At 41.4% G+C, this 27,318-nt stretch overlaps 2 protein-coding genes across 7 annotated transcripts in view; both read left to right on the top strand.

Moving 5' to 3' along the window:
• Positions 1–27,318, top strand: part of hoxb3a (homeobox B3a) — a 79,092-nt gene that overhangs the window by 19,983 nt on the left and 31,791 nt on the right. Inside the window, exons 1-3 of one of the 6 annotated variants that reach the window (XM_085403071.1) lie at positions 665–934; positions 9,035–9,336; positions 21,534–21,909. The exons of 1 other annotated variant lie outside the window; for it this stretch is intronic. The gene's annotated coding sequence lies outside the window, so the exon portion shown is untranslated. Of the gene's footprint in view, positions 1–664; positions 935–8,703; positions 9,337–21,533; positions 21,910–27,318 lie in introns of those variants that run through there. 4 more of the 6 variants (XM_085403074.1, XM_085403075.1, XM_085403083.1 and 1 more) reach the window with 4 other exon arrangements.
• hoxb4a (homeobox B4a) lies at positions 13,893–19,291 on the top strand. Its single transcript, XM_085403095.1, has 2 exons — positions 13,893–16,262; positions 17,532–19,291. Exons 1-2 carry the CDS (start codon positions 15,791–15,793, stop codon positions 17,834–17,836), a joined length of 777 nt encoding a protein of 258 aa, XP_085259221.1. The 5' UTR covers positions 13,893–15,790; the 3' UTR covers positions 17,837–19,291.

Here is a 27,318-nt window from a genome sequence, read left to right as displayed (position 1 = left end):
AAGGGGGCCACACACACACACACACACACACACACACACACGCACGCACGCACGCACGCACGCACGCACGCACGCACGCACAAACAGAATCACTGGGTTTACTGACAGTTTCTTTTTCTTTCTTTTATATGTGATGAACATCAAAAGTGGTCAACACACACATAGAACAGAGAGAATTACAAATACAAGTATACACAGAACACACACTCACAAATCAGTTCTCGACTCTGCTGACCAACTCTGACAAGACAACAAACTACCCGCGGTGGACAAATTGGTCACTTTTTCTCCTTTCCGCCCGAACGAAGGCTACTCCCGGGCAAATTAAGTTTCCTCTCCTGTAAACAAGCGACTGAACTTTTAAACTCACCGGCTCATGGTGCTGCCGTTTCCCTACTCCTACAAGGCTTTCCTTCTGAGTTGCTGGGGTGGGGGCTGGACACAGCCTCTATCTCCTGCTTCTCCTCTGTGTGTGTTGAGATATATTTTTAAAGCTAACCTCCTTCTACGTTGGGCTAAACTGTAGAAAAAAGAAGGCGGCTTTGACATTTACATGTCAAACAAATAAGGGTTTTTATCTCCAAGTTGGATCGTAAAGGTCAAGCCTGGACTCAGACTGATACCTCTCACTGGTTCGCTTGCAGTCACGTGGGGTCCCATAAGCTTAGTTTTATGGTTTTGGGGAGTTGACAATGTACTATATATTTCGCATTCTCCAAAGCAAGTGACGGTTTAACTGCTTCACGGGGATCCTAAAGAGGTCAGTAAAGTAGACAGAGAAAGGGAGAGAGGGAGTATGTGTGTGTGAGAGAGAGCAGGCCACTACTACTGGCCGCTACTCCAGCTCCGGTTCACAATACACTCAGAGACCGTTGATCTCCGCTCTGCTTTGCTCTGTGGACGCCGGAGAGAAAGAGCTTGGACTCACAGCACAGTAAGTAGTGACGGCTGTCTGCAAGTGGGGGCTAAGTGGGGAGAGGAGTCGGTAAAGTGTGTGTGTGTGTGTGTGTGTGTGTGTGTGTGTGTGTGTGTGTGTGTGTGTGTGTGTGTGTGTTAGAGAGAGAGAGAGAGAGAGAGAAACAGAGAAAGGGAGAGAGAGCGGGGGAGGGTGTGGAGGTGGGGGGTATAATTACCTTGTCACTCACTATGTAGTTCTAGGGTATTAATGCGCTGGCGGAGTGCCGCCAAGCTCCGGTGTATTTGCCAGCGACAATTAGGACTCGGAGAGACTCGGAGAGTCCTTGTCGTCGCCGGTTCGGGACGTCCGATAGTTATTACCTCACAGATGACGCAAGATTAGAATTGTCTTTGTATGTGCCAGTATCCCCGCATATACGCGTTTCATTTTGTGCATAATGATGACGCGCAAAGTAAGAATGGTAATTACTACTTGGTTTACTGTGGGGAGAGGTGGTTGGCAATAAACACAAAGAGACTAAATTCATACAGTGATTTTAAATCTGTGTGTATGTGGGTTATATGCTGAACTTTAGGAAAATAAGACGGAAAACCTGTGCGCGCTATTTTACCACTTCTATTTTGCATTTTCAAATTTACTTGAACTATTTTGATAATACGTTAGCTGAAAGGCTAATGAAATCACACCGAACAGCAAATGTTGCAGATTTCGGTTTATGTGATCTTTGAAAGCATAAAACTCTTGTGACTCATATGTTCACTCCGTTCATTCTGTGATCAAATAACATTTTTACCCACGGCCAAAGTGTGCGTAAAATGGATTTTGTAAATGATTATGAGTTGTTAAAATCAGCCACTACACTGATGGAGAAGAACACGCAGGCGTGTATACACAGGCTGTGCTGATAGGCGTTCTTGGGGACAAGACCTTGCCCCCATGTTTTTCTATTTTTAATGCGGGATGCATGTGTGTGAAACAGCTTTGTAGATGAAAACAAGGCTCGCCAACTAAGTCTTTAGAGGTATTGGTTTTACGCCGGGGCTTGGGCCACACGCCACACACACACACACACACACACACACACACACACACACACACACACACACACACACACACACACACACACACACACACACGGAAATGCTGGTAAATTAACCCAAACCTGCCAGACCCCAAACTAGTTATTTTACTCTGACCAAAGTGTTACCAACTTTCACAGGTGCAGGCGCTGGAGCGAATATTGGTGAAATTGTTGACACAAATACAGACGCTTAAAAATGCAACATCAGACATGTATTCTAATACGAGCTAAGCGTTCATCACATGACACTAAAGCACCCTTGATGAAAATATAACTTTAGATTTAACCAAACCAAAACATGATAGCTTTACTTAAGCTAGCAAGCCTCTATCAGTCTTTAAGTTAACCGGATACCCAAATAAATACTCGTAAAGAAATGAGTTCTGGTACGGGTCCTTGACAGAACAGAATTATTGCATATTTTAAGGAAATGTTAACGAAGGTAGATGACACAAACATGATTTATTCAATCAGAACATAAGATTCACACAAAATACAACGCGAACTAATCGATTTAGCACGCTATAGCATATAGCCATAGTTTATCCTCTAAAATGAACAGGATTGTACATTTGTTTTATTTGTGACACGGAAAATCGTAGTTTAAACCTTTAGTTGGTGAACACCAGTACAATTTTATCAAGAAATATACAAGCTGGTCGTGTTGTGAGTAAACTAGGAGAAGAGTGGTAACTGTATAGCTCTTTTTCCGACCCTCCAAATCAAGCTCTTCTTCTGTCTAGAGTGGGACTGAAGCTGTCACACGAGCCATCCTCTGCCCCGTGCACGCACTCACCCTGTTGCTTTGAGCCATCGTGTAAATTGTTTAACTGAAGCTCAAATTTCGATACATATCAAGTCCAAGCTTGTTTCTATCAGTTCTTTTTTTTTTTTTTTTGAGAGGTCAGTGTCCACTGGTCTAGATCGCCATGGCGTCAGCGACGCCATAATAACTCCATAAAATGAACAGATTTCTTCATTGAAGACGGTGACAACATGAGGAAGATGATTCCCAGGCACAAGAGAAAATGCTGTCTGCTAAAAAAATTCATATCTGTTTAGAGTTATTATTACGCTTAATAGAAACATGTCACATTAAGAAACCATAATTTGGAATAAAGCAGAACAAGGCCAAGATACGCTGTTTATGTTCTGACAAAATGTAATCTGTTCACAGAAGGATTTTTTATGCTGTAGTTTGATTTTTTTTATTTTTAAGCAGTTATTTTGTCTGCTTTTTCAATCTAATAAAACCTCTCAAAGGAAGTATTCTCCACTCTGTTTTACAAAGTGTTTTGCAGTGGAAGTAAACCTGAACTAAACCTATTCTTACAATATTTATACATACAAGGCTCCTTCAAGTACGAGCCTATTTCTCCTACCTACCACCACCACAGAGTTAATCCTGTGGCCTCTGTGCTGCTCTAATAAGAGAGGAGAATTCCACTTTTCGGAAGTCCCCCTCTCCGCTCAAACTCTCATTTATTATGTTCACTTTACATGCGAAGTAAGTCCGGCTGGCTGGTTGGCCCGATGTATTTTCAGTCTGGGGATTCCTGGCGCTGCCCTTCGCCATCGCAATGATTTTTCACGAGCGTCACAAGAATGTTATTTAAAGTCATGTTTGGGATGCCATAAATTATTGAAGCACCGGTTGAGGGAGGAAGACTGGGATAGGGGAGTGAAGCAAGAAGGCTCTTTCCCTCACTGTAAACGTTTATCTGATAAAACAAATGAATTCCTTTTTTAATTAAAAAAATGTAGTTGATTAATTACCTTAAAATAATAGAATGTTTCCCAGAATCGCAATGGTTTTTATTTCAAGCCATTTTTAGTTTGTGGCGCAGTTAAGCACAGTCGAACGTAATTCCAAAAACAGAGAAATAAGGAAGATTTTTTATTTTTAAAATAATTTTATTTAAATGTAATGTAATGTAATTTAATGTAGGTCCGTTTTATTTTGTTTTATTTATTATTATTATCATTATTATTATTATTATTATTATTATTATTATTATTATTATTATTATTATTATTATGTTCCTCCTTTTTCCGTTGGTTTATAAATACATACACACGAGCGTTTAGGGAGCGGCCTAGGTCCTTGAGGAAGTTTCAGTTCGGTAAACAGGAAGGCAAAAAAAACCTCCCTATTTCATTTTTCATCAATTTCCTCCTTTTAGTGATGATGCAGGAACACCTCCCTTTAGCACCAAGAGCCTACACTCTCCCTATAGCTCCATAACCTGTACACACGCAGGGACAGGACATGACACGCGTGACACAAAGTAGTTCCTTTTCTTGTCCGGGTAAGCGAGAGAGGCTATGACATGGGAAGGCGCAGCAATGGCTTTGTATGGGCTCCTTTGTTTTTGGTGTGTGTGTGTGTGTGTGTGTTTCCCGTTTATGTACACAGGGCAGCTCCAGTGTACAGACGCGCTTCTTTTCAGTATTATGTGTAATATGTGTATTATGTGTAGAGACTTGCTGCTCCTTTGAACCTGTCCAAACTGTCAAAAGGCGCTGAGTTTGGCTTTACAGCCTGTGTGTTGGTGATGATGAGTGAGGTGAGTAACTAATGCGATCGGCCCTTTTTCTCCTTCCCATTGCGCTGCAAAGGTGTGTGTGTGTCTGTGTGAGAGCGGCTGCTTTGTGTAGGAGTAAGTGGGGTGTGTTTTGCTGTGTTTGGTAGATTTATTGGAAGGGCATGAGAGAGCTATGTATATGTGTGTGTGTGTGTGTGGGGGGGGGGGGGGGGGGGGGGGGGGGGGCTGAGCATGGGAAAATATTCAAATTGTGAAGAAATCACTGACTTGTGAGACAAAGTTATAAAATAAATAACTGAAAGAAAAACAAAAACAACAAAATCCAACTGCCAACCTTTGCCCATTTTCCGCAAATCCCTGTGTCTTTTCTTCCCTCGTGTCACTTGGTGTGATTGCGCTGCATTTAAATAGGCATTTGCGGCCTTAATATCTTCAGCATAGTCTTGGGGTGAACCACGCGGCCAAGCCTCATGAATAATGCATACCAAGAAGTCACCGCCAGGTCAGCAGAGCCTGTCTGCTGACCTGGCTCTACTCTGGAGGAAGAAAGGCTTGCAGGTCAGCGTTAACAACCCCCCCCCCCCCCCCCCCCCTCTTTACAGAATTCAAGTGTATGTATATTTACCTCACCAACATAGTGGGCGGGTGGAATGAACAGGTGGTTGCTTTAAAGTGTTCTCCATTTTGATGGTAAAAAAGGGAAATTTGCCTAAGCCAAACGTCAAACTTCGACAATTTCAGGCAGAGCACTGGGCAAATAGACCGTTCAATTAACCCACCACCAAAAGGTTGACTATTAAACACACTACCAATAATACAATAGCCATAAAACCAGCGCTCATTTTGGATTTAAAGTTGCTAATTGAAAATAGCCTGTCTAAGTCACTGAAAGGCACCTACAATCAGCGCTGGATGCTGGGAATAAACAGAAAGATGCTCTCACTGACTTCCTAAGTGTTTGCACTAAAAAGGCCTTTATTAGTGGCCCTTTGTGCAATTTGAATAAAGCCCGGGTAACACCAGAACGGACTTGTTTGGCAATGGGTTATGAGAAAGTTCAGGTTATGTCAATATTTGTTCTTTTCAAATATATAATTTAATTTTGTTAAAGTTTTATGTATAGAAGTTGCGATCATTTTAGATAGTTCAGTCACATAATAGTTATCATAATGGAGAAGTATGCATTTAAATAACAGCAGATAGGAAGTAGCTTATAATAACATGCAACATATGTATAATGAAGGAAATATACACATTAACTTGTTGCAACAATCAGTGTGTCACCATCAAGCGTTTTGCCATCACAATGGCGTTTTGCCATTCCAATAATTACTGTGCCTTCTGTGCTAATTCATATTTTTAGAGCGCTTTGGGTGGTGGTGAGGTTGTACTCTTCTTTCTATTTACCTCCATTCTGTGGTTTCAACATGCCTGGGGAGGTCATATTTTTTCCTGAGAATGCAGCTCTCTTGCGCCGCCACCAGAGCCCGCTTTAGACCACTAGGAGGACGAGAATGAGCTCAAAAGACCCCCACGTGCCCTGCCCTGCTCTGCCTGTACCTCTCTCCCTCCCAGCACGTGCATCCCTTTGAATCCTAACTGACGATAACCTGCAACAACCTCCCGTCTATCTCTCTCTCAGTTAAAATACACAACTGTCAGAGCGGTCGCGCTTCTCTGAAGCTGATTGATGGTGATTGTATAAAAACACACAAGTAGCCTGTGCCATTAAGTGTAAGGTTCAAAAAGTAAGATAAAAAAAAATGTCATTTAAGCACTTAATTATCATTTCCTTTAAACTGCATTGCTAAGTAGCAGCAGACTCAGGTAAAAACACAAAACCAGGCAACATTCAGTCCAGCAAGCAAGTTATTATAGCCTTTAGCTACTATAGGTTTCCTCCGTCTTATTCCGGCCCAGGGCAAAGACGAGGAGTCTTATTATCAAGAGAAAAACATAACTGGATGTCCGAGCTACTACCCAGCCTGCAGAGACAGGGTCACTGAGTTGAAGGGTCAAAAGTTCACCGTCTTGCGTGAGTTCCGCCCTCGTCTCTACTCACTCACTCCATCCTGGACCAATTGCTGTATGTCAAAGGCAAAAACGGAGGAGGGAGGGAGTCAGAGTAGCCGAGGTTGGGAAGGGGGTACGGATGAGAGAAATGATAGCAGGAGGCAAAGGAGAGGCGAAGGCCTGACCTTGCCTTCTCTTCCCCAGTAATAACAGCAAAGCTCCTCCTGCAACAATAATGTGCGGGCGGGTAGAGAAAATGGAGGAGTCAAGGTGGTGGGAGGGGAGGAGGTAAATGGATGTCTGGGGGGATTACAGGTGTTTGGTACACATTTTGTTCACACCAGCTAGAGTTTGTTTCAAGTATTCACGTTATTTTTTTCTTCTTTTTTTACACCCTTATACTGAGATGAATTACCCTTAATACCGTTTGCAATAAATTTAAAGATTTCTGAATATTTGGCACACGCGTGCATGCGCGCGCTCACTTGCATAACTAAATATATGTGGTCTTCAAGCAGGGGTTTTATATTTGATACTAAGACATGTTGATGTGTGTTTGAGGATGCAAGTTTAGTAAAGCAGAGCTCTTCCTCTCCGGAGTCTTATAGGCACAGCCCCGTAAAAAACCCCAAAAAACAATCAAACTCTTATCTCGCTCTACATCCAAAAAAATATTACTCCCCTTATCTGATTTTTCCTTTGCGAGATTAACGTCCTGTACCGTTTGCTTGGATTTCCCCCACACGTCTTTTTCATTTTCTCATTCTTTCTTTCCGGTGCTGCTAATAATAACAGCAATAATAATAATAATATAAAATGAACTAAAGTTGTTATAGAAAATCTAGGGAAATTTAATAATTGTTGCAGTGTTACATTCGGATATTCGTCCAACTCGGGAGATGCTGCTCAATCATTTCTCATAATCTAATAAATTTAACCTTAAAGATGATGATTAGAAGTAATCTTAAACTGAACCTTTTCTCTTAGAACAGGGCAGTGTAGAGAGGGAAAGGATTTGGACTCTTGGAACAGCTGATTTTCTCAATAAATTAAAGAATAAACAATGAATCAACTTTGGCATAAAACAGGCTGACTTTTCGTCTTTTCCACCAGTACACATACGCACATCCTCCGAAGGTAATGGGGGAATAACTCAGTTCAAAAATGTTGCGTTTCTCTGGGTTCATCCAGAGTTCACCTCATTAATTCAGTGTATGTCGCAGCCCACGCGCCTGTCTGCCTATAGCAGAACGGTTTTAATAATCTAGCTTCCCCATTTGCCCGTCTATAAGTACCAGTTTCTTTGCCTTGGTCCTTATCTATCCAGATACATACGAAAATATAACCCAAACTGAACAGGTACCGAACAGAAACCTACATTCTACCGATAAAAATTTTCAAATTTAAGCGCTCTGTGGACATGTGGCTGCAGTGAACTCGATAAGAATCTATTGGCGGTTTGCAGAGCGTAATAATATCAACATAAATCCACCTGATACCCATGTCCGCAGGTTCCAAGACCGTTGAGCACAATACAAGCATCTGTTTATACGAACCCCGCTACAGTGCACTGCATTTGTTTGGACAAAATATTCTTTTACAACTCTCTGAAGAGGCGGTGTCGTTATACGATCTTGGTCCACATGACACCGTGCACTATTTATATCTATGCAACAAAAGGAAAAGGAGAAATGATCCTGGAAGAAAAGACTGTGTGTGTGTGTGTGTGTGTGTGTGTGTGTGTGTGTGTGTGTGTGTGTGTGTGTGTGTGTGTGTGTGTGTGTGTGAGAGAGAGAGAGAGAGAGAGAGAGAGAGAGCCCCTTCTTCCTCCACATGTACTGGCCATTTTTCTTCGAATTAATGACTCCAACTCAATTTAGTATGACAGAGAGAGAGGAGGAGAAGAAAGACAGAAAGAGGGGATGAGGCACAGAAAGGAGTGGAAGAGAGGTGGAAATGGCAGAAGAAAGGGTGGGGAAAGGGGAGGGAGTGGGAGAGTGAGAAAGAGAGGGAGAGGCTTGGCTTTGCTCGGGGTGAACGGGAGGTCAGCGCGTCTCACCAATATTAAAATGCGTACCGGGGACGCGGGGTGACACGCCTCGCCCGTTAAACAAAGAGTGTGCCAAACTGGCAGATTAATTTGAAAACTTGAGTTCATGCACACGCACACAACACTTAATGCCTTAAAGAGCCCACAGTCTTCACAGAAGCCCTGCTCTCGCGCTCTCTCAGCCCCAAACAGCTCCCCGTAGGACCGGAAAACACGGGGAACGGCCACCGGTGATGGGGGAAAGAAGAGTGCTTTATCACTGAACATTTTTAGCGCTTGGCTGTGATGTCGCAGGGTGAAGCTTTGCCGTTGTTTGCGCTGGATTGTCGCCATTACACTGGCCCTTGCTCTAACACTATCACCGCATTTAGGCACGGATTGTGAACCGTGCTGGTCTGACAGATCCTTGTTTACTCTCACCACAGGGTCTATCTCTGCCCGTGTGCCGGCACGCTCGTGAGCGACAAGGACTTTTTTTCTTTTTCGAAGAGGTCAAAAACATCTGTGGCGTCGAAAGAGAGGAAAGAGCGAGAGAGAGAAAAGGGAGACTGAGGTGTGAAAGCTGAATTAGGAGGGAGGCTTCGCAGTACGGAGAGAAAAAACGTGGAACGCAGCTGCCGAATTATTGCAGATGTAAAGAAGAAGAAGATAATGATAACATAAAAAAATGGTTGAGCTTAACGTGACGACGCTAGAACGGAAAGGAGGATCCGCGAGCTTCAGAAGAGTGAGTACAAATCGCGCTGTAGAAGAACAAGCTGCCTCATCTGCATATGTGTATGCCCGCATTTTACTCGCACCGTGTATTTGTGTGGCAGGTGCTTTGCCCACAGGGAAGAGGGGAAGACCACGTGTAAGAGTTGGTGCAAAACCCCCTCCTTACCTTCAATCACTGCCACCCTTCTCCCCCCCCCCCCCCTCCCCTCCCCCCACCCTACTCACCCTTCGCAAGAATTTTTTTTACGATATAGTGACCTTATCAATTCATATTTTCGGACTGTTGGAGGCTGTGCACGTCACACTGCGGGGACATGAACTGTGTGTTTCATCTGTGAGAGCTACATTTCCTTTCAATACCCAGGCTATTAATTTGCTAGCCTAATTAAGCTTGGATCTATCCTACTTGAGAGTGCATTTTATTATACAATTTAGGGTGACTGAGGTTTTACATATCCAAGAAGCACAGTTTTTACTCTTCTCAACCAGATAGATAGATAGATAGATAGATAGATAGATAGATAGGGTGAAGGCCTTGCACCCTACTACAGATGCATGTGAGTTATTTTGATTCACCATTAGCATCGCTGCAGTTTTTTTCATATGTTGTTTCCTACGACCACGTGGTATATGAAGCTTGGGCCGATAAATGCCACAGTTTTTCAGGTGTATGTTACTGACCGCCTGTTTCTCTCTTCCTTTGGGTGTTGGGTTGTGAGCTTGTATTCGGATAAAACGAATAATTTGTTTCTTTTGTTTCTTTTCTGCTTCTCTGTCTGTACAGAGAAGCTATTCCTGGTCCTATATCATATGCTACTAATAGGACAAAAAAGTAGCCTAAGTTACTGCAAGCTTTATGTGTTAGTCTAAATTATTATTATTATTATTATTATTATTATTATTATTATTATTATTATTTGTCTTTTTAGTATGTTGAGTATTGAGAAGGCTTATGATTTCGCTGTATCAGGGGAAGAAGAAGCGATGTTTTGGAAATGTGAGGGAAATAATTATATTTGCTCTGGCTCAACCCACTTCGCTTATCTTGTTCTTTTAGCACTATTCAGTTGTACCTACCGTCAGTTTGTGAAATTATCTTTTACTCTCACAGACGAGCGTCCAGTCTCCACATAATATATATATATATATATATATATATATATATATATATATATATAATATATATATAGGCTGCTGCCCCCGCGACCCGGTCCCGGACAAAGCGGATGAAAATGGATGGATGGATATATATATATATATATATATATATATATATATATATATATATATATATATATATATATAATTTATTTATTTTTTTTTTTAATTTATTTATTTATTTTTCTCTCCAGACGAATACTTGCCACAGGGAGGGACGTGCTGCAACGCTTCATTTTTCCCTCTCTGTCCGTTAATTTGCATGACAATAACCAGGGGAATGGAGCTCAATTTATTTTTCAAACTGCACAAAGAAGTAAAGCACATTTCTCTTCTTCGTCGTTGTCCCTGTAGCTTTTTCGCCTCGGTAATATTTCAGAACACTGACAAGTCCGGTCGCTGCACATAATAGGGCCGTTTAACCCTTCAGTATGTTCCCTCTAGTTTTCTCTTACCAGACTTAAACCATATAAGACCTTGTGTTGTGGGAAAGTTCTTAGTAGTTTAAAAATGTAAAAAAAAAAAAAAACATAAATAAATTAAAGTAAATTAAAAAAAACCCTTTCAAAATAGCAGTTTTCTGCTAGGATAGTATTGTATACGAAGCGCACGATTTTGTACTTCTAACACAAGTATAGCCTACAAGACTTTTTCATCTGTCTCTACTGTGAAATCTCACTATTGCTATCCCTTCAATGTGAACTCATACTTTAGTGTCCGTTTACATAACTCTGTTTCAAATAAGAATTTAATCCCAGTTTACTGTTAACTACAAGCATTGTGGAACAGGTGCTTTTAACAGCTTTCAGCGGTAGCTGAGATTGTGGGCTTCTGAGACGAAGACATTTGAAAGTCGTAAATTGTAATGGGGGCGGCTTTTAAACGTATTTATTCTCCTGCTCCCTGAATATTTTATTGCTTTTCATTTCACCCCTAACTTCTTGAGCTACCACTTGAGCCTATGTGGTGTTTCAGCTGTAAAAGGAATTGACCCGCAATAAAACTCACATGCTGAAATGCAAATCGCTGACCTTTTCCATTCTCTTTATTTCGCACTACTGCGTGCTGTCCTCCTTTAGCTCCACTCTCCCGCTTGAAATATGCGCTGATATTACGTTTACATGCTATAGCTTAGAGAGACACCATGACTTTTTAATTGTTTGACTGTGTAGCACTAAATTAAGTATTTTCGCTTGTGGACTGAAAACAGGACGGTCTGGTTGTTTCAGATGGGAGTGCCGCAGCTAGTGAAGTGGCCCTTAGCCTCCGACAGGTGAGGATTTATAATGTTTATCTAAACTGTAAGATCAAATCAGTGTATTTTACAACTAGTAAAATAGGCGAGACGGATCCTTATCATGTTTTGCTACTATTGCATAGCATGATGTCTAGATCATAAGACTCTTTTCTGGCAACAAGATCGCTTTGCTTTTGTCTCCTTGTATCTTAATACCTGTGAGTGTGTCTGGATCTGTGCTTCGCACACTGACCTTTACCTGTAGCCCCAAACAATGGGCCGCCCGTCTACTGAATGGCTACTGCTGACAGACTTGACAGAGGGAAGGGAAGTGCCCCAGTCAGACTTAACACACCTTGATCGTTACCTGAGATGACCTGCAAAGCATAGAGACAGGTCAAGGTTACAAAGAAACACACATAGATAGATAGATAGATAGATAGATAGATAGATAGATATTCTGTATTTCATTTCTATGTAGTAATACATATACTTTATGTTATATATTTATTGTATTTATTGTAAATGGTAAACCGTAGTAACTGTGATAATTACAAAATAACATTATTTAAACTGTAGGTATTTACCCATAAACCATAACTAATCTTTCTATCATATCACAGCGATCAGTTCCTTTAAATAAATCATAAATAGATCATAAATAAATAAGTTACTTATTTCAGTTGTTTTAATTAGCTGCACAACGAGCGTTAGAGTCACAAAACCTACGTGGGAGCAGCGTGACAGAAAATATCACTATATCAGGACAAACATGTGACCGAGAACAGCATGCCACTCCTTTATAAATTGCATTTAAATTGTTTATTTATGATCTATTTATGATTTATTTATAGGAACTGATTGCTGGGATATCATAGGAAGATTAGTTGTGGTTCATGGGTAAATACCTACAATTTAAATAATGTTATTTTGTAATTGTCACAGTTGCAACGGTTTACCATTTACAATAAATACAATACAACACACACACACACACACACAAATATATATATATATATATATAGCTCCCAGGCCTCTGGTAGAGGACCCGAGCTTGAAGGATAAACCGCCCGCAGGGGCGTGATGGGTGTTTTTTTTTTTTTTATATATATATATACATATATGAAGACATAAAAATAGGTCCTCCCTATACAATCCTCTCTATGGTGGCTGATTAGATCATTTTTTGATTCATTTAAATCAGACTTTTGAAGACTGACTGCAATTCATTTAGTACAGTGAACGGACAATCATCCATTTATTCACCACTCCATTCATTCTTCAGTCAGATGCTCAGAACTATTTCTGATAGGACCGTGTTTCCCTGTGCCAAGTGATTTGTCTTTTCTTCATTAATTTGTTTTCATTCTGTTAGTTGCTGCACAGTTGGAGATGCCAGGATCTTTTTTCTTCTTCTTTTTTTCTTTCTTTTCCTCTTTTCCCCCTTTTGTGACTAATTAGAACTTTAATTCTAATTAAATTTTATTTGAGTTACTTTTGTAGAGTTCATGAATATCTTGAGATTCAATCAAACTTTTTTTAATTTCAAAGTCAAAAGAAAAAGAAAAAGAATTAGCATTTATTTACCAAAAAATGTAGTTGATGAATATATATATGTGTGTGTGCAGTCATTTAACGCACATTCCATTAAAACCAAGTAAGGCCTCTTTTGTTTTTGTAGGCCATATTTATGCTTGCAGCTCCACAGTGAAATTTCAGTACTGGAGCCCACCTATATTGCTTGCTCCGACCACTTATACCTTATCTCACGACTTCATTCATATATATATATATATATATATATATATATATATATATATATATATATAATATTTCTTGTTTGGTTTTGGGTTTCCTTCTTCTTTTTTTGTTTCTTTGCTTTTTTGGACACCGTCGAGTTACAGGAAGCGTGAAAGTATTATAACTTCATAACTTCATCTGCCAACTCCCCACCCGCGGTGAGAGGGTCACGGGTCAGAGATAGTACTGACGAATGGAATTTTCCTATAGTGGCAACACACGGGAATTTCTCTAAGCAATAAAATCCTGTGGACGGCGTAGATATGCGCCCCCACACCGTCACTGTCAGTCAATGTCTTCTATATCTACCCTGTAGATCCGGATTTGTGTAAAAATCATTAATAAAATCACAAATTCGCTTCTAGGGGAGTATATAGTGGATTTATACACAACGGCGTCGAAGGATCCAATACAATGAGGAGAGGCCTTCAGCTACGGTTCCTGGCTGGTACAGCTTTTGTTCAGTTAGATTTTTATAAAATTCGTTCGTTTAAAAAAGAGGGGGAAAAAAGAAAGAAAGGAAAGGGGAGTTTTGTAATTTTCAAAATGCATTTGGACACATAAATACAGATGTGCATTTTAAACCACTTGTGTCTGTTCGGTGATAAAACTCAACTGTTATTTATTCTGGTCATCAGAACGCTTTGCTGTCTTCAATCCCAACTCCGGGCTGAATTGGACTTTTTATTTCTTGTTGAAAAATGATGCTGCCTGCTTCACTGTTCATTCGAGAAGGCGTAAGGGGGTGGGGTGGGGTGGGGGGGGGTCGAGACGGTCAATTTTCTCGAAACAAAGGACTTTGACATCTACATCATCATTCCCGTGCTTGTGTGCGGGTCTGAGCATGAACCTTTTATCGTATAACACCAGCGAAAGCGGACTGCAACTTCTCCAATCTACCGAACGCATAATTTGTGTTTTCTTTTGCTTTAAATGTGTTTTGCCACGTTTTGATGCTGATGATTATAGAAAAAGCAATTCTGTGCAAAAGGTAGTTATAGAGAATAATCAGATTTATCAGTGGTGCATGCTGGAACGTGCTTCCCTTGTCTGCAAGTAAAAACCTTTGTTTTTCGCTGTTTTGTTAAAGTAAAAAGAAGCGACACCAAGCAGAGATTGAGACTGTGCTACATGACACTGGGTCAGTATCTGACACGAGGAAACACAACTCTCAAAGTCTGTGGCAGCTTGTGTGAGATGGTCAAAGTTGGCAAGATGGGTTCCAAAACAAAGAGCGTCGTACCTCTGTTCAGTAACAGCTCAAGGGCAAACGCATGGAGTGCGTGGACTCAATATGCCACGGAAGTTGATATTAGGAAGTGCGTGGAAACAAGTCCTGTTTATTCATGCGATCCCGGTCCAGGCAGAATTATTATGCGAGGCCAGTTAAAAATGTGAAATGTTGAATGGAAGCCTGTAGGAGCAAGTTTTTTCTCTATTCTTTTTTTAGGGGGTGGTGGGTCCCGTCTCTAATGCAAAGGTCTGCCGGTGATTTAGGAGGTATGTAACCTGAATTAGTTGATGAATTTTCTATCGATCCCAAACAAGCCAAATTTATCTCTGACACAGTGCTGCTGCTGGGTGGCGGCGCAATAGAAGAGCCGGGCCACTCTCCAATTCTCGTTATTAGCGATTAGCGAAGAGCAGGGGAAAAAAAGCACATCCAAACACACACATCAACTTTAAATCTACCCAGCACTTTCTTTCTGTTGCTTTTTCCTCTGTATTTGTCTATTTAAAGTTCCAATCGGACGCGTCAGAAGCAGAGAGGGTTCAGTTGCAATGCGGCGTGGGGCGTGTGTGTGCGTGACTTCGTGTGTGTGTGTGTGTGTGTGTGTGTCGTGGGGGGGGGGTTACTCTTCATCTGCGCCGTACTCTTTTGCTCGACTTTGTCAAAGCAGATTGGATTTTTTATCGTCAGTGACGCACTTTGTTAATTTTATAATTCTCCGTCTGCTGAGGTGGAGAGATATAAAGAGGAGACATATGGAGAGAGACGGGAAAAGTATTGAGCGCCCACGAACTGAGGGCATATAATAGTGCGCGTGCTGGGGCCGTGTTTATCCTTAATCCTATTTCCTTATCCGGGGTTCCTTCTGGATGTGCGCCATTGGCCGACTGTAGTCACGTGGTGTCTTAACTTTGCTCACTTGACAGAAAAGTAGGAGGGTTCAACGGAACAGGAATAACCGAAGAGTAAAGGGATGAGATATAAATTTTAGTTATATATTTTCCAAGTAGGTGCAGTTCCACAAAAAGACAGAAATTAATGGCCATGAGCTCCTATTTGATCAACTCCAACTATGTGGACCCCAAGTTTCCACCTTGCGAGGAATACTCACAGAGTGACTATTTGCCCAGTCACTCTCCGGATTATTACAGCTCCCAGAGAGAGGAGCCTGCTCCCTTCCAGCCGGACTCTCTTTACCACCACCATCAGCACCACCCGCACCAGAACCACAGCCAGCAGCAGCGAGCCGAGCCTCCATACACACAGTGCCAGCGTGGATCGCAGACCGCTTCGGTGGTGATGTCCCCACGAGGTCATGTCGTCGCCCCGACCGGACTGCAGACCACTCCACTCCCGGAGCAGAGCCACCGCTGTGATTCCGTGACACCGAGCCCGCCTCCACCTCCGTCTTGCGGTCAAAGACCCCACAGCCAAAGCAGTTCTTCCCCAACAAGCACTCGTAAGGACCCCGTAGTGTACCCGTGGATGAAGAAAGTTCATGTAAACATCGGTAAGAGAAGCATACAAACTTGTTTCTCTCCCCCCCCCCCCCCCCCCCCCCCCCTCTCTTTTTCTTTGTGCCCGTGTATAGTCAGCTAGGTTTCCACCGTGAAAAGCTCCCCCGTTTTTTCCTTAGGAGTAGTAGGAGAGTAGCCTTTGGGTCGAGATTTACGATCGTCTGTTTGCGGAGCCAATATAATTACACCCTCCATAAATTTTTATTACACCTCTTCGCTGAGGTGCCTTTTGAAGTCCGATCTCTCGCTCGTCGGCTCTAATTCGTCGCCTTATGACAACTCAGACCGAGCCCATAAGTTAGCTTTTATGCTGTGATAATTTGATTTTAAGTGGCCGGGTTGTATAAACGGTGTACTTTACTCTGTCTAGCCTTCCTTCCCCAGTCGTTGTTCCATGGGAGGGAAAGTTTTATAGCAGCTGAAATATTCATGTTTATGGATCCGGTCGTAAAACACTAATGCAAGACCGAATAGCTGCAGTCTATTATAGTTTATCTGTGATGCTTTAACATACTTGCTGCATACTGGGATAAGCGGAGTCACTTTTGCACCGTAATGCACTCACTCCGCTTCGCTGTATACTTGACAAGAAAGAAGAAGAAGAAAGCTTTGTTTCTTTCATTTTCATTCTCTCTCTCTGCTTTCTCTGTTTGCTGGCTGCGTAAAAACCGTATGTTGCAGTTTTTGAAATTTGTTGAATCATTACCTAATCTGTCAGTGACTGTCGTACATATTACCCACCCCTTCACCCCTACCGCAAACGTTGCTGTACCACCACCTTTTATTCCTAAACACCAAGTAATAGACGATGCTACAATCTCTCGCATAACATGCTGAAAGGGACGCTGCAATTGGCCCTGCTGCTTGCCATGATCCTGTATTGCAATGCCGGTCGTACGTTGCGCAGACGTGTCAGTACAGCGCCGCTTTTCAAGCTTACATCACAACATTTGGACATCAATTGCAAGCTGGCAGTATTGCCAGGATTCCCACCACCGCAGGGCCCAGAATGACACCTGACAACACGTTTCAAAATATAATCTCCTCCTCAAAGGAGACACTGTAAAATAAACCAGCCAGGCTGTAAGCTCGGCGTTTGACAGGAAAGGATGAAAGGGGCTGCAGTCATGTCCCATTTTGTAGATCCAAACGCATTATTATTATTATTATTATTATTATTATTATTATTATTATTATTATTATTATTATTATTATTATTATATGTTAATGCTATAACGTTCATTGTTATTATTTCTCTACAGTAAGTTCAAACTACACTGGGGGTGAGCCGAAGCGCTCGCGAACGGCCTACACGCGCCAGCAGGTTCTAGAGCTCGAGAAGGAGTTCCACTACAACCGGTACTTGACGCGCAGGCGCAGGGTGGAGATTGCGCATACGCTGTGTCTGTCGGAACGGCAGATCAAAATCTGGTTTCAGAACCGGAGGATGAAATGGAAAAAGGACCACAAGATGCCCAACACCAAGGTCCGCTCTGGAACAGGCAGCAACAATACAAACTCCCAGGCTCTAGCCGGATCCCAGAGCCGTTCTTCCGGACCACTATAGCCCATTCTTTGGCTGTTTGTCTGATGCAGGCAATTTGTCCTTCCCCCTTTGCTCCCTGAATCCCACACTGAAAAGACGGGCCTGACACGCTTGCAACCACCGGAACCTGCACTTTGGGCCGGAATGTTTTTGGTATGGGGGGAGAGAGAGATGTCATAGCCGCCGTTCTGGCCCTGATCTGCGCTGATGTTTCTCACAATAATATGACCTTATGATGTAAAAAGGGATGGCAAGGGAGATTTCCTTTATATATGAAAATGATCAAAACTACCCGAAGAAGATGAAAGAACTAAGAGAACGTTGCTTTCGCCCGCTTTCCTTCTTTGCCTTCCTCTCTGTACTCGTCCTTTTATAATCCTCTCTCTCCCCCCTCTCTCTCTATTATCCATCTCTCTCTCTCTATTTCAAACTCTTTCTCTCTCCTTCCCTCTGACAGAGCAAAGGGTGGTAGGCTGAAGATACTGTTCCCAGCGCGTGTGTGGTTCTTTTCCTGTTCCTTTACTATTCAAGACTTCTTTTAATTTAAAGATGTATCCTCGTTTTCATCTTTATTCATGCCAAATTCTGCCCCCGTTTGTAATGTTTATTTTGTGGGTATATAGCAAAAGGGTGAACTGCTCTTCCCAATACACCACTCCCTACGACATCCGTACTACTACTACTACACACACACACACCATCACCACCACCCTCTCCCCCATTGTCACACTTAAGGCGCACGTGTAATATATTGAACTCTCCTTTGGTCAAGTGAAGCATTCTTGCACTCCATACACACTCATAGAAAAGCCACACATGCTCGCTTACCTCTATGTGTCCTTATAGTACTTTAACATACAAACCACGATATGATCCAAAGTAACACCAGGCAGTTTGCCGTCTTGCTGTTTAAACTGGTGCTTTTGTTTTGTTAAACGGCGAACTATAGTTCTTCATTTTTAGTTCTAGTTCTTTTTGAATTTAGTGTTGAAATATAAAATGTTGTTGATGCTGAGAGTGACGATGAGCGTTTTGTGATCAGTTGATTTTTCGTAATATGATGTTGTATACAAGCAAACAGTGTAACAGGGTTATTAAAGTGAAATTAAGTAATTTCCATCAACTTACAAAAGACACTAATGATCACACCAAAATCCCGGTACAGATACTTTAATGATGACAGAAACACAGCACTATACGATGTACTACCTATTACCTCAGTTCTGTGTGTGTGTGTGTGTGTGTGTGTGTGAGAGAGTGTGCTCGCGCGTGCGTTTGTGTCTCTATCTATACGCGCTGGATCGGACGATATCGATAAGTTTATTTTTTTATGTAATTTTTTTCGCTCGTTTAATGAAGTGAAAGCTTTCTGAGCTCCTATATTTTTAAAATTGTGTGAAAATATATTATTATTATTATTATTATTATTATTATTATTATTATTATTATTATTATTATTATTGTTATTATTATTATTATTATTATTATTATTATTACCTGCCATACAAAAAAATCTTGTGGACATTTAAAAAGACAATTCCACAACTGTGCAGCAAAGAGACATTCATACAAACAAGTATCCTCTGCATGAAAAGTGATTTATTTCTTTTTAGATGCCCCTTTGTTCTTTCTCCGCGCATTAAATGCGCGCGCACTTCATTTTCTCTTTGCCCCTTCCTCGTTTATTCTTTCACTTTGTGTCTCTTTTTAGATATTTTATTCTAAAAGTGTTATTTCTTTCCACTGATGCCATTTTCTTAACATTCCAAAGATCCCTTTCGATCGTTATTGATGAAATGGTGCTGGTGAACATGTGTTACATCCCCCGATGTGTATGTTGCTCCGTCCTCTTATTTGTAAATAGTCCATAGACATTTAAATAAATGACTGAAAACGTACCCTTTCTATCTTATTATTATTACTTGTTATTTTTCCATTTTCTATATGTAAAATGGGTTTTCTAGGAATAACAGTTGGAGTCCTGTTGAATTTTACTGTTTCTGCTTACCTCCCCAGATTTGAGTAGTAGAAGAAATGCTTCCATACACAACAGTTTCATACAATTTCAAATTTGGTTTTTCCTGCAAAGGCAAAGCAACCTGTCTTTCGAAATCAAGAGCCTGCGATGATTAATCTGTCCCGGCCGTGAGTGATCTTGGTACATTACATCCTGTAATCTCGTTTTAAATCACAAACCGTCCCTCCGTTTCGCGGCCGTCCTCCGGTTAATTTAACGGCTGTTCAGATGCGCTTGCACCGGACCGACACACCATAGGTGACAGCTCCCCTCCCTTCTTCCTTTCTGTGTGTAGTTCTGAAGAACAAAATTAGTTTCTCGGTTCGTGGTCTCTTAATGTGCTAATGAGTGTAATTTTTGCACCACACTGTTTTTTTTTCTCTCTGCTCCTTTCGTTGTTTTCTGGACTGCTGAGCGCGCCCGCGCGCGCACACACACACACACACACACACACACACACACACACACACACACACACACATATATATATATATATATATATATATATATATATATATATATATATATATATATATATTACAAAAAGGGAACGGGCCCGCACCATAGCTCAAACCCTGACAACCAAATAGATAATCAACAAGACGAATGGCTTCTTTTGTAAGGCGCGGCTCCCGTATTAATTTTCATTTTCTTTTGTTAGAACAGGTATCGAAAAATATAGAGAAAAGGGAGGGGGGCACGAGAAAATAGCATTCTTCTCGATGAACTTTAAACAAAAAAAGTGTGCCCCCCAAATTGGTTCTCTCGTATTCCTCGGCCCAGAGAAGATTCCCTATTACTTGTTGGTTGATTTCTCCCTGGGCTTCTTGCCACACAGACTCACGTTGCCCATTTATCTGTTTTCTTCCCATTTATGAGAGGTTTCTCCAGCGCAAAAAGCCACCTCCAATTAAACTGTACCCCTAGATGTGCTCGGGCACCCACTCGAGTCAAAACAGTAAAATCGTACATTTCACTGTGTCATTAGTGAAACATTTAATCTCGTCTTTTGTTTTTCTATATTAAACAACGTGATTTAATCCAAAGATATTAGGCCTGCATCTCCAGTTGTTAAAAGTAAGCATACATTTTCTTCCTATATTGTGAGAACAATAGTGGTTTAATATCGCCTCCTTCACCCTGAGGCTGTATACCCCTCCTTATAATATGATATTTGTGTCCAAATGTGGTAATATCTGCTACACATCAGTTGTCCCATATTGGGAATCTGAACACATTCGCACACACACACACACACACACACACACACACACACACACACACACACACACACACACACACACACACACACACACACACACAATGACGACCTAAATGACGACCTAAAGCCCCATGATTTGCGTGCAGGCTGACAATTTTGCATAATAAAATCCACCAAAAAATCCTTATTATTTATTTATTTATTTATTTATTTATTTATTTATTTATTTATTTATCAGCCGGGACGTTCTGCTGCTTCTGTGAAAGCAAGCAGATTTTTGTGAGGATGCCCAACCCCCACCGCACACATATCAAATCTCTGTGGAAAAAAAAAATGTTCACCGCCATTATTTTCTGGACAGGACAGAGGGGACGGCCCCTTAAGAAAAATGCGAAAATTATACAAGAAACAATCATTAATCACTTGTTCTTCTTTAAACAGTTCTTTTACTTTTCTTCTTCTCTATTGTCATCCGGCAGCCACACACAAGACCCCTTCTGGAGGTGGTGGTGGTTGGGGGGGGTTGCCAGAGGGACAGAAGAGAAAAAAGGAGACGTCTTGGAAGACACTACGAAGACACCCCCCCCCCCCCCCACACACACACACACACACACACACACACACACACACACACACACACACACACACACACACACCTCCTTTACACACACGCCTCCCCTTTCCACCCAAGCTATTTTTTACTCTACATAAACATGCTGCCATAAGAAGAAGAAAAACTTTTTTTTTCTTCCTCGTTGGAAAGAAGAAAATCTCTCCAAAGAACTCCAACAAACCATTCAGAAATCCCTCACGACGAAGCAGAAGATGGCTCACGGGTCGATAAAAGTAAGAAAGGTAAGGGCCTGAGACTAAATTTTGTCTTTTCTTTCTCTGCTTTGGCTTCTGTTGCCTTGTGTTGTGTTGTTTTATGTTTTTATTGCCCCCCCGCATTTGGCGAGGTCACGCTGTAAGAGCATTTACGGCCGTGGGGTTTTTGACTGCAAGCGCTTTGGGAGTGTTTGTGTTGGAATGAGCCTGTGTGTTGTGCTCTTTTTTTCCTTCAGTTTATGCAACCATTGGTGTCAACTCTGCGTCTGTTTGTCAACCACGAGATCCGACGCTTCCTAAACAGCTGCTGTTGTGCGTCGAACGTGCTGCGGTGCGTCTTTTACGCATAGTATTTGTAAAGAGCCCGTTTTTGTGTGCTTTTTCGAAAGGCAGATCTTTAATTTTTGATAGGTTATATAATATTATCGAGTTGCTAACTTAACAAGGATGCCTATGGAGTCCCGTATTACTCAAGGAAAATTATAAATGTTGTTGCTAATATGTGACAGAAAGGCCCACGAGAATAATTTCTGGTTCCTGGAACTTATTATGCATTGATTCTTAGCTACGTTTCTGCGGTTATAAAGTGTTTCTGTGGTTTAGGACCTATACCTTTTAATGAGATATTGTTAGTGTATGTGTACTTTGTTTGCCAGGTGCAGGCTACAGACACTGCAGTGGGAATATGAATAATACGGCCTTCAGTTAGACAGGGGGGGGGGGGGGGAATTAAGCGAACTGAGGGGGCGCGCTGGTTAATGGATACTGTCTCGGTTGCGCTTCAAAACAATTTAGCTCGAAAACAAACGGTTCGCGAGGCTTTTCAAATGAACTGCCAATGATCGCCGGTCGCGATGCGAGCTCAGGGCCTCTGCTATCTGCTGAGCCTAACAGCGACGGCCTCAAGAAGCGCGTTCACTTCAGTTTGACCCCTTCAGAAATCAATCTGCCAGCGATTCAAATTAAGGGGTAGCGTTCTGCTAGATGGGCCTTCAACCTCTCAAGGGGACGCGTGGTGCGGCGTGATTCGATGTGTGGAAAGGAAGGACAAAACGGAATAGAAAGAAAAAAGAGAAGGAGAGATGGAGGAGGGAAAAATCAATGGTCATACACGGAATGGCCAAGCTAAGGCCACAGAGGGTTCAGCCAGGGGACACGTTTTTTTCTGACCGATGAGGTCCAGTGGCTCTGAAACCAGAGGCTGACCTGTGGCTCCCCTCTTCATCCTCCACACCACACCTACCCCCTCTAGTCCCTGTCCCCCTTGACCTCACTAGGTTGCGCTCCCTCGGACATTCCCAGACCTCCAGAGCCACCAGGCCATTTAGTCATAACAGACTGAGTTCAGGGCACTGTAACCCAGGGGTAACAGTGATATCTCCACTCCCACACCCAAACAGACAGACAGCAGACAACTCATCCACCTCTACAGGGGTCAGTAAGAAGCCACTTCTGACTGGGACTTCAACTGAAGTGTGGTGTAGCGGTTTGAGTCATCTGAAACTACTGGAAATGTCTTTCCTTCGTTGAACCCTCTGTCGTTTAGAGAATATAAGACCGGGGCTCTCTGCGTCTGGTCCTGAGAGCTAAAGTGCGAAACTGTGTCGTAGATGTGTTAGGTCTGATGCTGCGCAGACCTCGATGATAATGTAAACACAGCATGCCCCTTCTGTCTGCATGGCTGCAAAAGCTGCTAGTAGCCTTTTAACTAGTGGACGTTCACGCCTGTGTGTGTGTGTGTGTGTGCGTGTGTCTTCAATAGTACTGATTCAGCAAAGCAACAAGTATATGAACAAGAAGTTGTGTATCAGTCATAACAGTGTCTGTGTATATTTATTAAAATTATAAGACATTTCAATTACATTAAACTTCAAAAGACATTTTAAATGAACCACTAAGAAGTAGTCAGACATTTATACATGAGCTGCTGTGAATTCACTGGTGGCGGAATCCTTAAAACTGTGCTATGCACTTTGCCTTGCATCGGGAAAACCTTTGACTCAGGTCAGCCATGTACTATAGCGTAACGATAAGATGATCGTTAATTGACAGTTTTTCCACTTACAGCAAATGTGAAGCTGGAGTGGTTCAATGCCACAGGTTACAAATAGTTTAGGACAGGACAGGTTGAAGTTTATAGAACTCTGATTTTCTGAGTATTATTGGGAATCTTTGGAAACTTCTATCATTTCTTTTTCCACAATCTGTTTTTCCATGTGACCCAGCTGATAGTTAGCAAAATATATATTTTTAAATGATCTGGTGTTTTCTAGTTATTACATAAGGTTTATAGGGTTGGCAAGGGTTTGTACAATCACAGTTAACTATAAAAGTATTCAGAGTAACCATGTCAATTTTTACGGTTTGAAATGTTCAAACATGTTATGCTTATTTTGGTAGTAGTGCAACATTCGATGAGTCGGACACAGTACATACAGACACAGATGTGGGAAAACGTACAAAAGCTGTAGACCAGCTGTTTTGTTAGGATTTTTTGTTTTTGTTTTAACTTACATTTCTGTCAAGTCCCGTAAGAACTAACGGATGCAGTTTTAAAAATAGGCAAGCCATTCCAGCATGTGACAGAAAAGTGTTTTTGTGCATTTTGGTAACAAATACCGCAGTCAGGTGAATAAATCTATAATACAATATTACAATTATGTGGGGAAATTCAAACTTGACCCATCCCTCGATGTTAATGTTGAGTGTTAATGGATATTGAAATACTATAATATGATTCATAAAGGACCAATTCTTCAAGTGACTTAATGTAATTTCTACTTTGAGCTCTTGCAGTTTCACTGAAAAACAAACAAACAAACAAACAAACAAACAAACAAACAAACAAACAAACAAACAAACAAACAAACAAACAAACAAACAAACAAACAAACAAACAAACAAACAAACAAACAAACAGTATCTCTCTTATATCGCAAAGGTCTGCTGAGCTTTCCTTTACTGAAAGATACTTTATACCTGTATGCTTGTGTGAAGTGTTTTCTCTGTAGCTTGACTACTTGCTCCTGATGCTTCACTTAATCCAAAAGAAGACTTATTTTGTAGTGTCAGGGGGATTAGCATGTAAATAACTATAAAGTAAAAGCATGAAACAGCCGGGGATCATACAGACAGATGTGACCTGCAGTTTACAGACAAGCAGCTCTTTGCTTTGCACGCTGTTTGGAGGCTCTAAGCCAACCGATGGAACTGATGTTTCAACAGCAGCTTTGCACAGGAAACAGAACACTCACACATGCAGTGGAACATCAGGTGCCAGGCACCGAATATGAGCGCATGTGTTCAGCGATCGTCATAGACTGGAACACACACAGATACACAAAAGTTACACAAACTTCTGTATTTTCCTCCCTCCCTTCCTCCCTCCCTCTATGGCCCGCGTTTGCTAATTGCTAGACAAATCGCCCGCTCCTTTTCCCCGTCATCTCTCTCTCTCTCTCTCTCTCTCTCTCTCTCTCTCTCTCTCTCTCTCTCTCTCTCTCTCCCAGCATCCACGTTGCCCGAGAAATTTATTATTCTGGAGAGCTCGAGGAGCCGAAGAGGTCACAGTGTAGGCGCGCGGGCTGCAGGAGGAGGTCGTCACGAGAGATATATGGTTGCCAGGCTTTTAGTGCTGCACGGGCTGAGCGCGTGCATGAGCGCGTGCGGGGGAGCCATTTAAAAGTAGACACGTATTAAGTATTAAAAAGAGAGAGCCAAATAGCGGCTGCCAAGTAGCAGCACGCGCATACACGCTCTTTGTGGATTCCAATCCGTGCCTGGTTAGTCAAAGGGTTTTCTAAATAATTAAATACTTTTTTTTCAATAATGTGCCAATTAATCACGAGCTCAAATATTATTATATCGTTAACCCAGGCAATGAAGAATTACAGAAATTGCTAGTGTCTTGCCTTTATCAGCACTAATAACTTTATTAGTAGCAAGGACGGCAGAAGAGCTTTCGAGTGGACTTCGCTGCAGAACAAAAGGAATGATGGAATGATGATTCTAATGGGGTTTAAACAACTTTTGATAATCATTTGTTTGCTTGGTTTTTGTTTCAGCTCTGCAGCTGGCTCGTATTCAACTCCAATGTTCCCGTCCCTGATAATAAATGTATAATGAAGAAATCACGTGTCAATTTGTGACCAAGTGTTGTCAGACTTCCAGTGAAATTTGAAGACAAGCAGGCCTGCAATCTGATGAAGTTACTATTGTACGATACAGCATGCAGCTCTCATATCCGTTACATGTGAGTGATAAATAGGTTTCTGTTGCCTGTATGACTAATGGCGGAGAATTAGGCCCATACAAGCCTATTTATACTGTTGGATTAACCAACTTCTCTTTACTTTTTACTGCAGCATCCTAATGACAAAGACTCACTGCCTTTTCATATAAAGTATAGTTGGAATAGCGCACTGAGAGCAGCAAATCGGAGACACGTAAGAATGAGGATTTGGTAAAATCTGCCGTTTGTTTACGTTTATTATAAGTCACTTCTAATCGTTTTCAAGCATTTTAGAAAAAAAAGATATCTGAGTGGCATGTTCTAAAGATCTCAATCATTTACACGCTGGCTTACCCTCAATTCCACAGTGAGGATTTCAATGAATAATGTGTCTTTAAATATAGCTAGAACTTCACAGAGGCAACAAAGACAGTTGTAAATAAGGTACATTTTGTAGTATTATCAGTTTTTTTCAGGCTATAATATTTATCATTGTTTCTAAAATAAGTCTGAGCATTATAATATTGTTGCAAATGGCGCGTTCGTGGCAAAATGTTTTGTGTGCGTCTGTCGCTGCTTGTGCAGGTTAATGCTGCATTAAATACCCCGTAACAGGGCGGGGGGGGGGGGGGGGGGGGTGTCACTATAACTGTCTATCGTCAGTAGGGATGATAGTAAAAATCAAATGTGTATGATAAAAGATATGATAAATAATTGTCTAATTATGCTTTTTGCATGTTTTTACCTTTTGGATGCTTTCTTTACGGACTCTCTGACCACCATCATGTGCTTGTACTTTGAGTTTAATTAATTTTTCCTAAAAAACAAACACACATTAAGCAAAGTTGGCCATGAATTTGACGGATAAAAATATTGCTCTTAATTTTTTTTGTCCAGTTTTCCATTCCATTCCATTTTGATGTTTTTACAGATTTGTTCCTCACAGTCTTGTAAAGTGAAAATCTGACAGACATCAATCAACCCTGCAGTTTATATCACGCTCTATTATTGATATTACAACACAATAAATAAACTGTACGTGGATATATTAACTGCTCGCTAATATCTTATATGATATAAATTACTGTGAAGCCATAACAGACTACAATATGAAACTAATCCATACTTTTTCCATTTTCCCTTTAAAATGAACTAAAGTGAACCACTAACCCACCAGTCTGATCATAAACGGCCACACAGTTGTG

The sequence above is a fragment of the Rhamphochromis longiceps genome, linkage group LG4 (genome assembly GCF_057381845.1).
Source record: "Rhamphochromis longiceps isolate RC_006_pf linkage group LG4, R_longiceps_female_GT1.1, whole genome shotgun sequence".
Taxonomy (NCBI): domain Eukaryota; kingdom Metazoa; phylum Chordata; class Actinopteri; order Cichliformes; family Cichlidae; genus Rhamphochromis; species Rhamphochromis longiceps.
Note: the sequence above shows the minus strand (reverse complement) of the source record. Positions and strands in the feature narration are given on the sequence as shown.

Bases quoted from the DNA above. Each gene is read 5' to 3' on its own strand.
- hoxb4a (XM_085403095.1), top strand. From the start codon at position 15,791: ATGGCCATGAGCTCCTATTTGATCAACTCCAACTATGTGGACCCCAAG. The intron at 16,263-17,531 runs GTAAGAGAAGCA...ATTTCTCTACAG, and splicing joins GAAAGTTCATGTAAACATCG to TAAGTTCAAACTACACTGGG.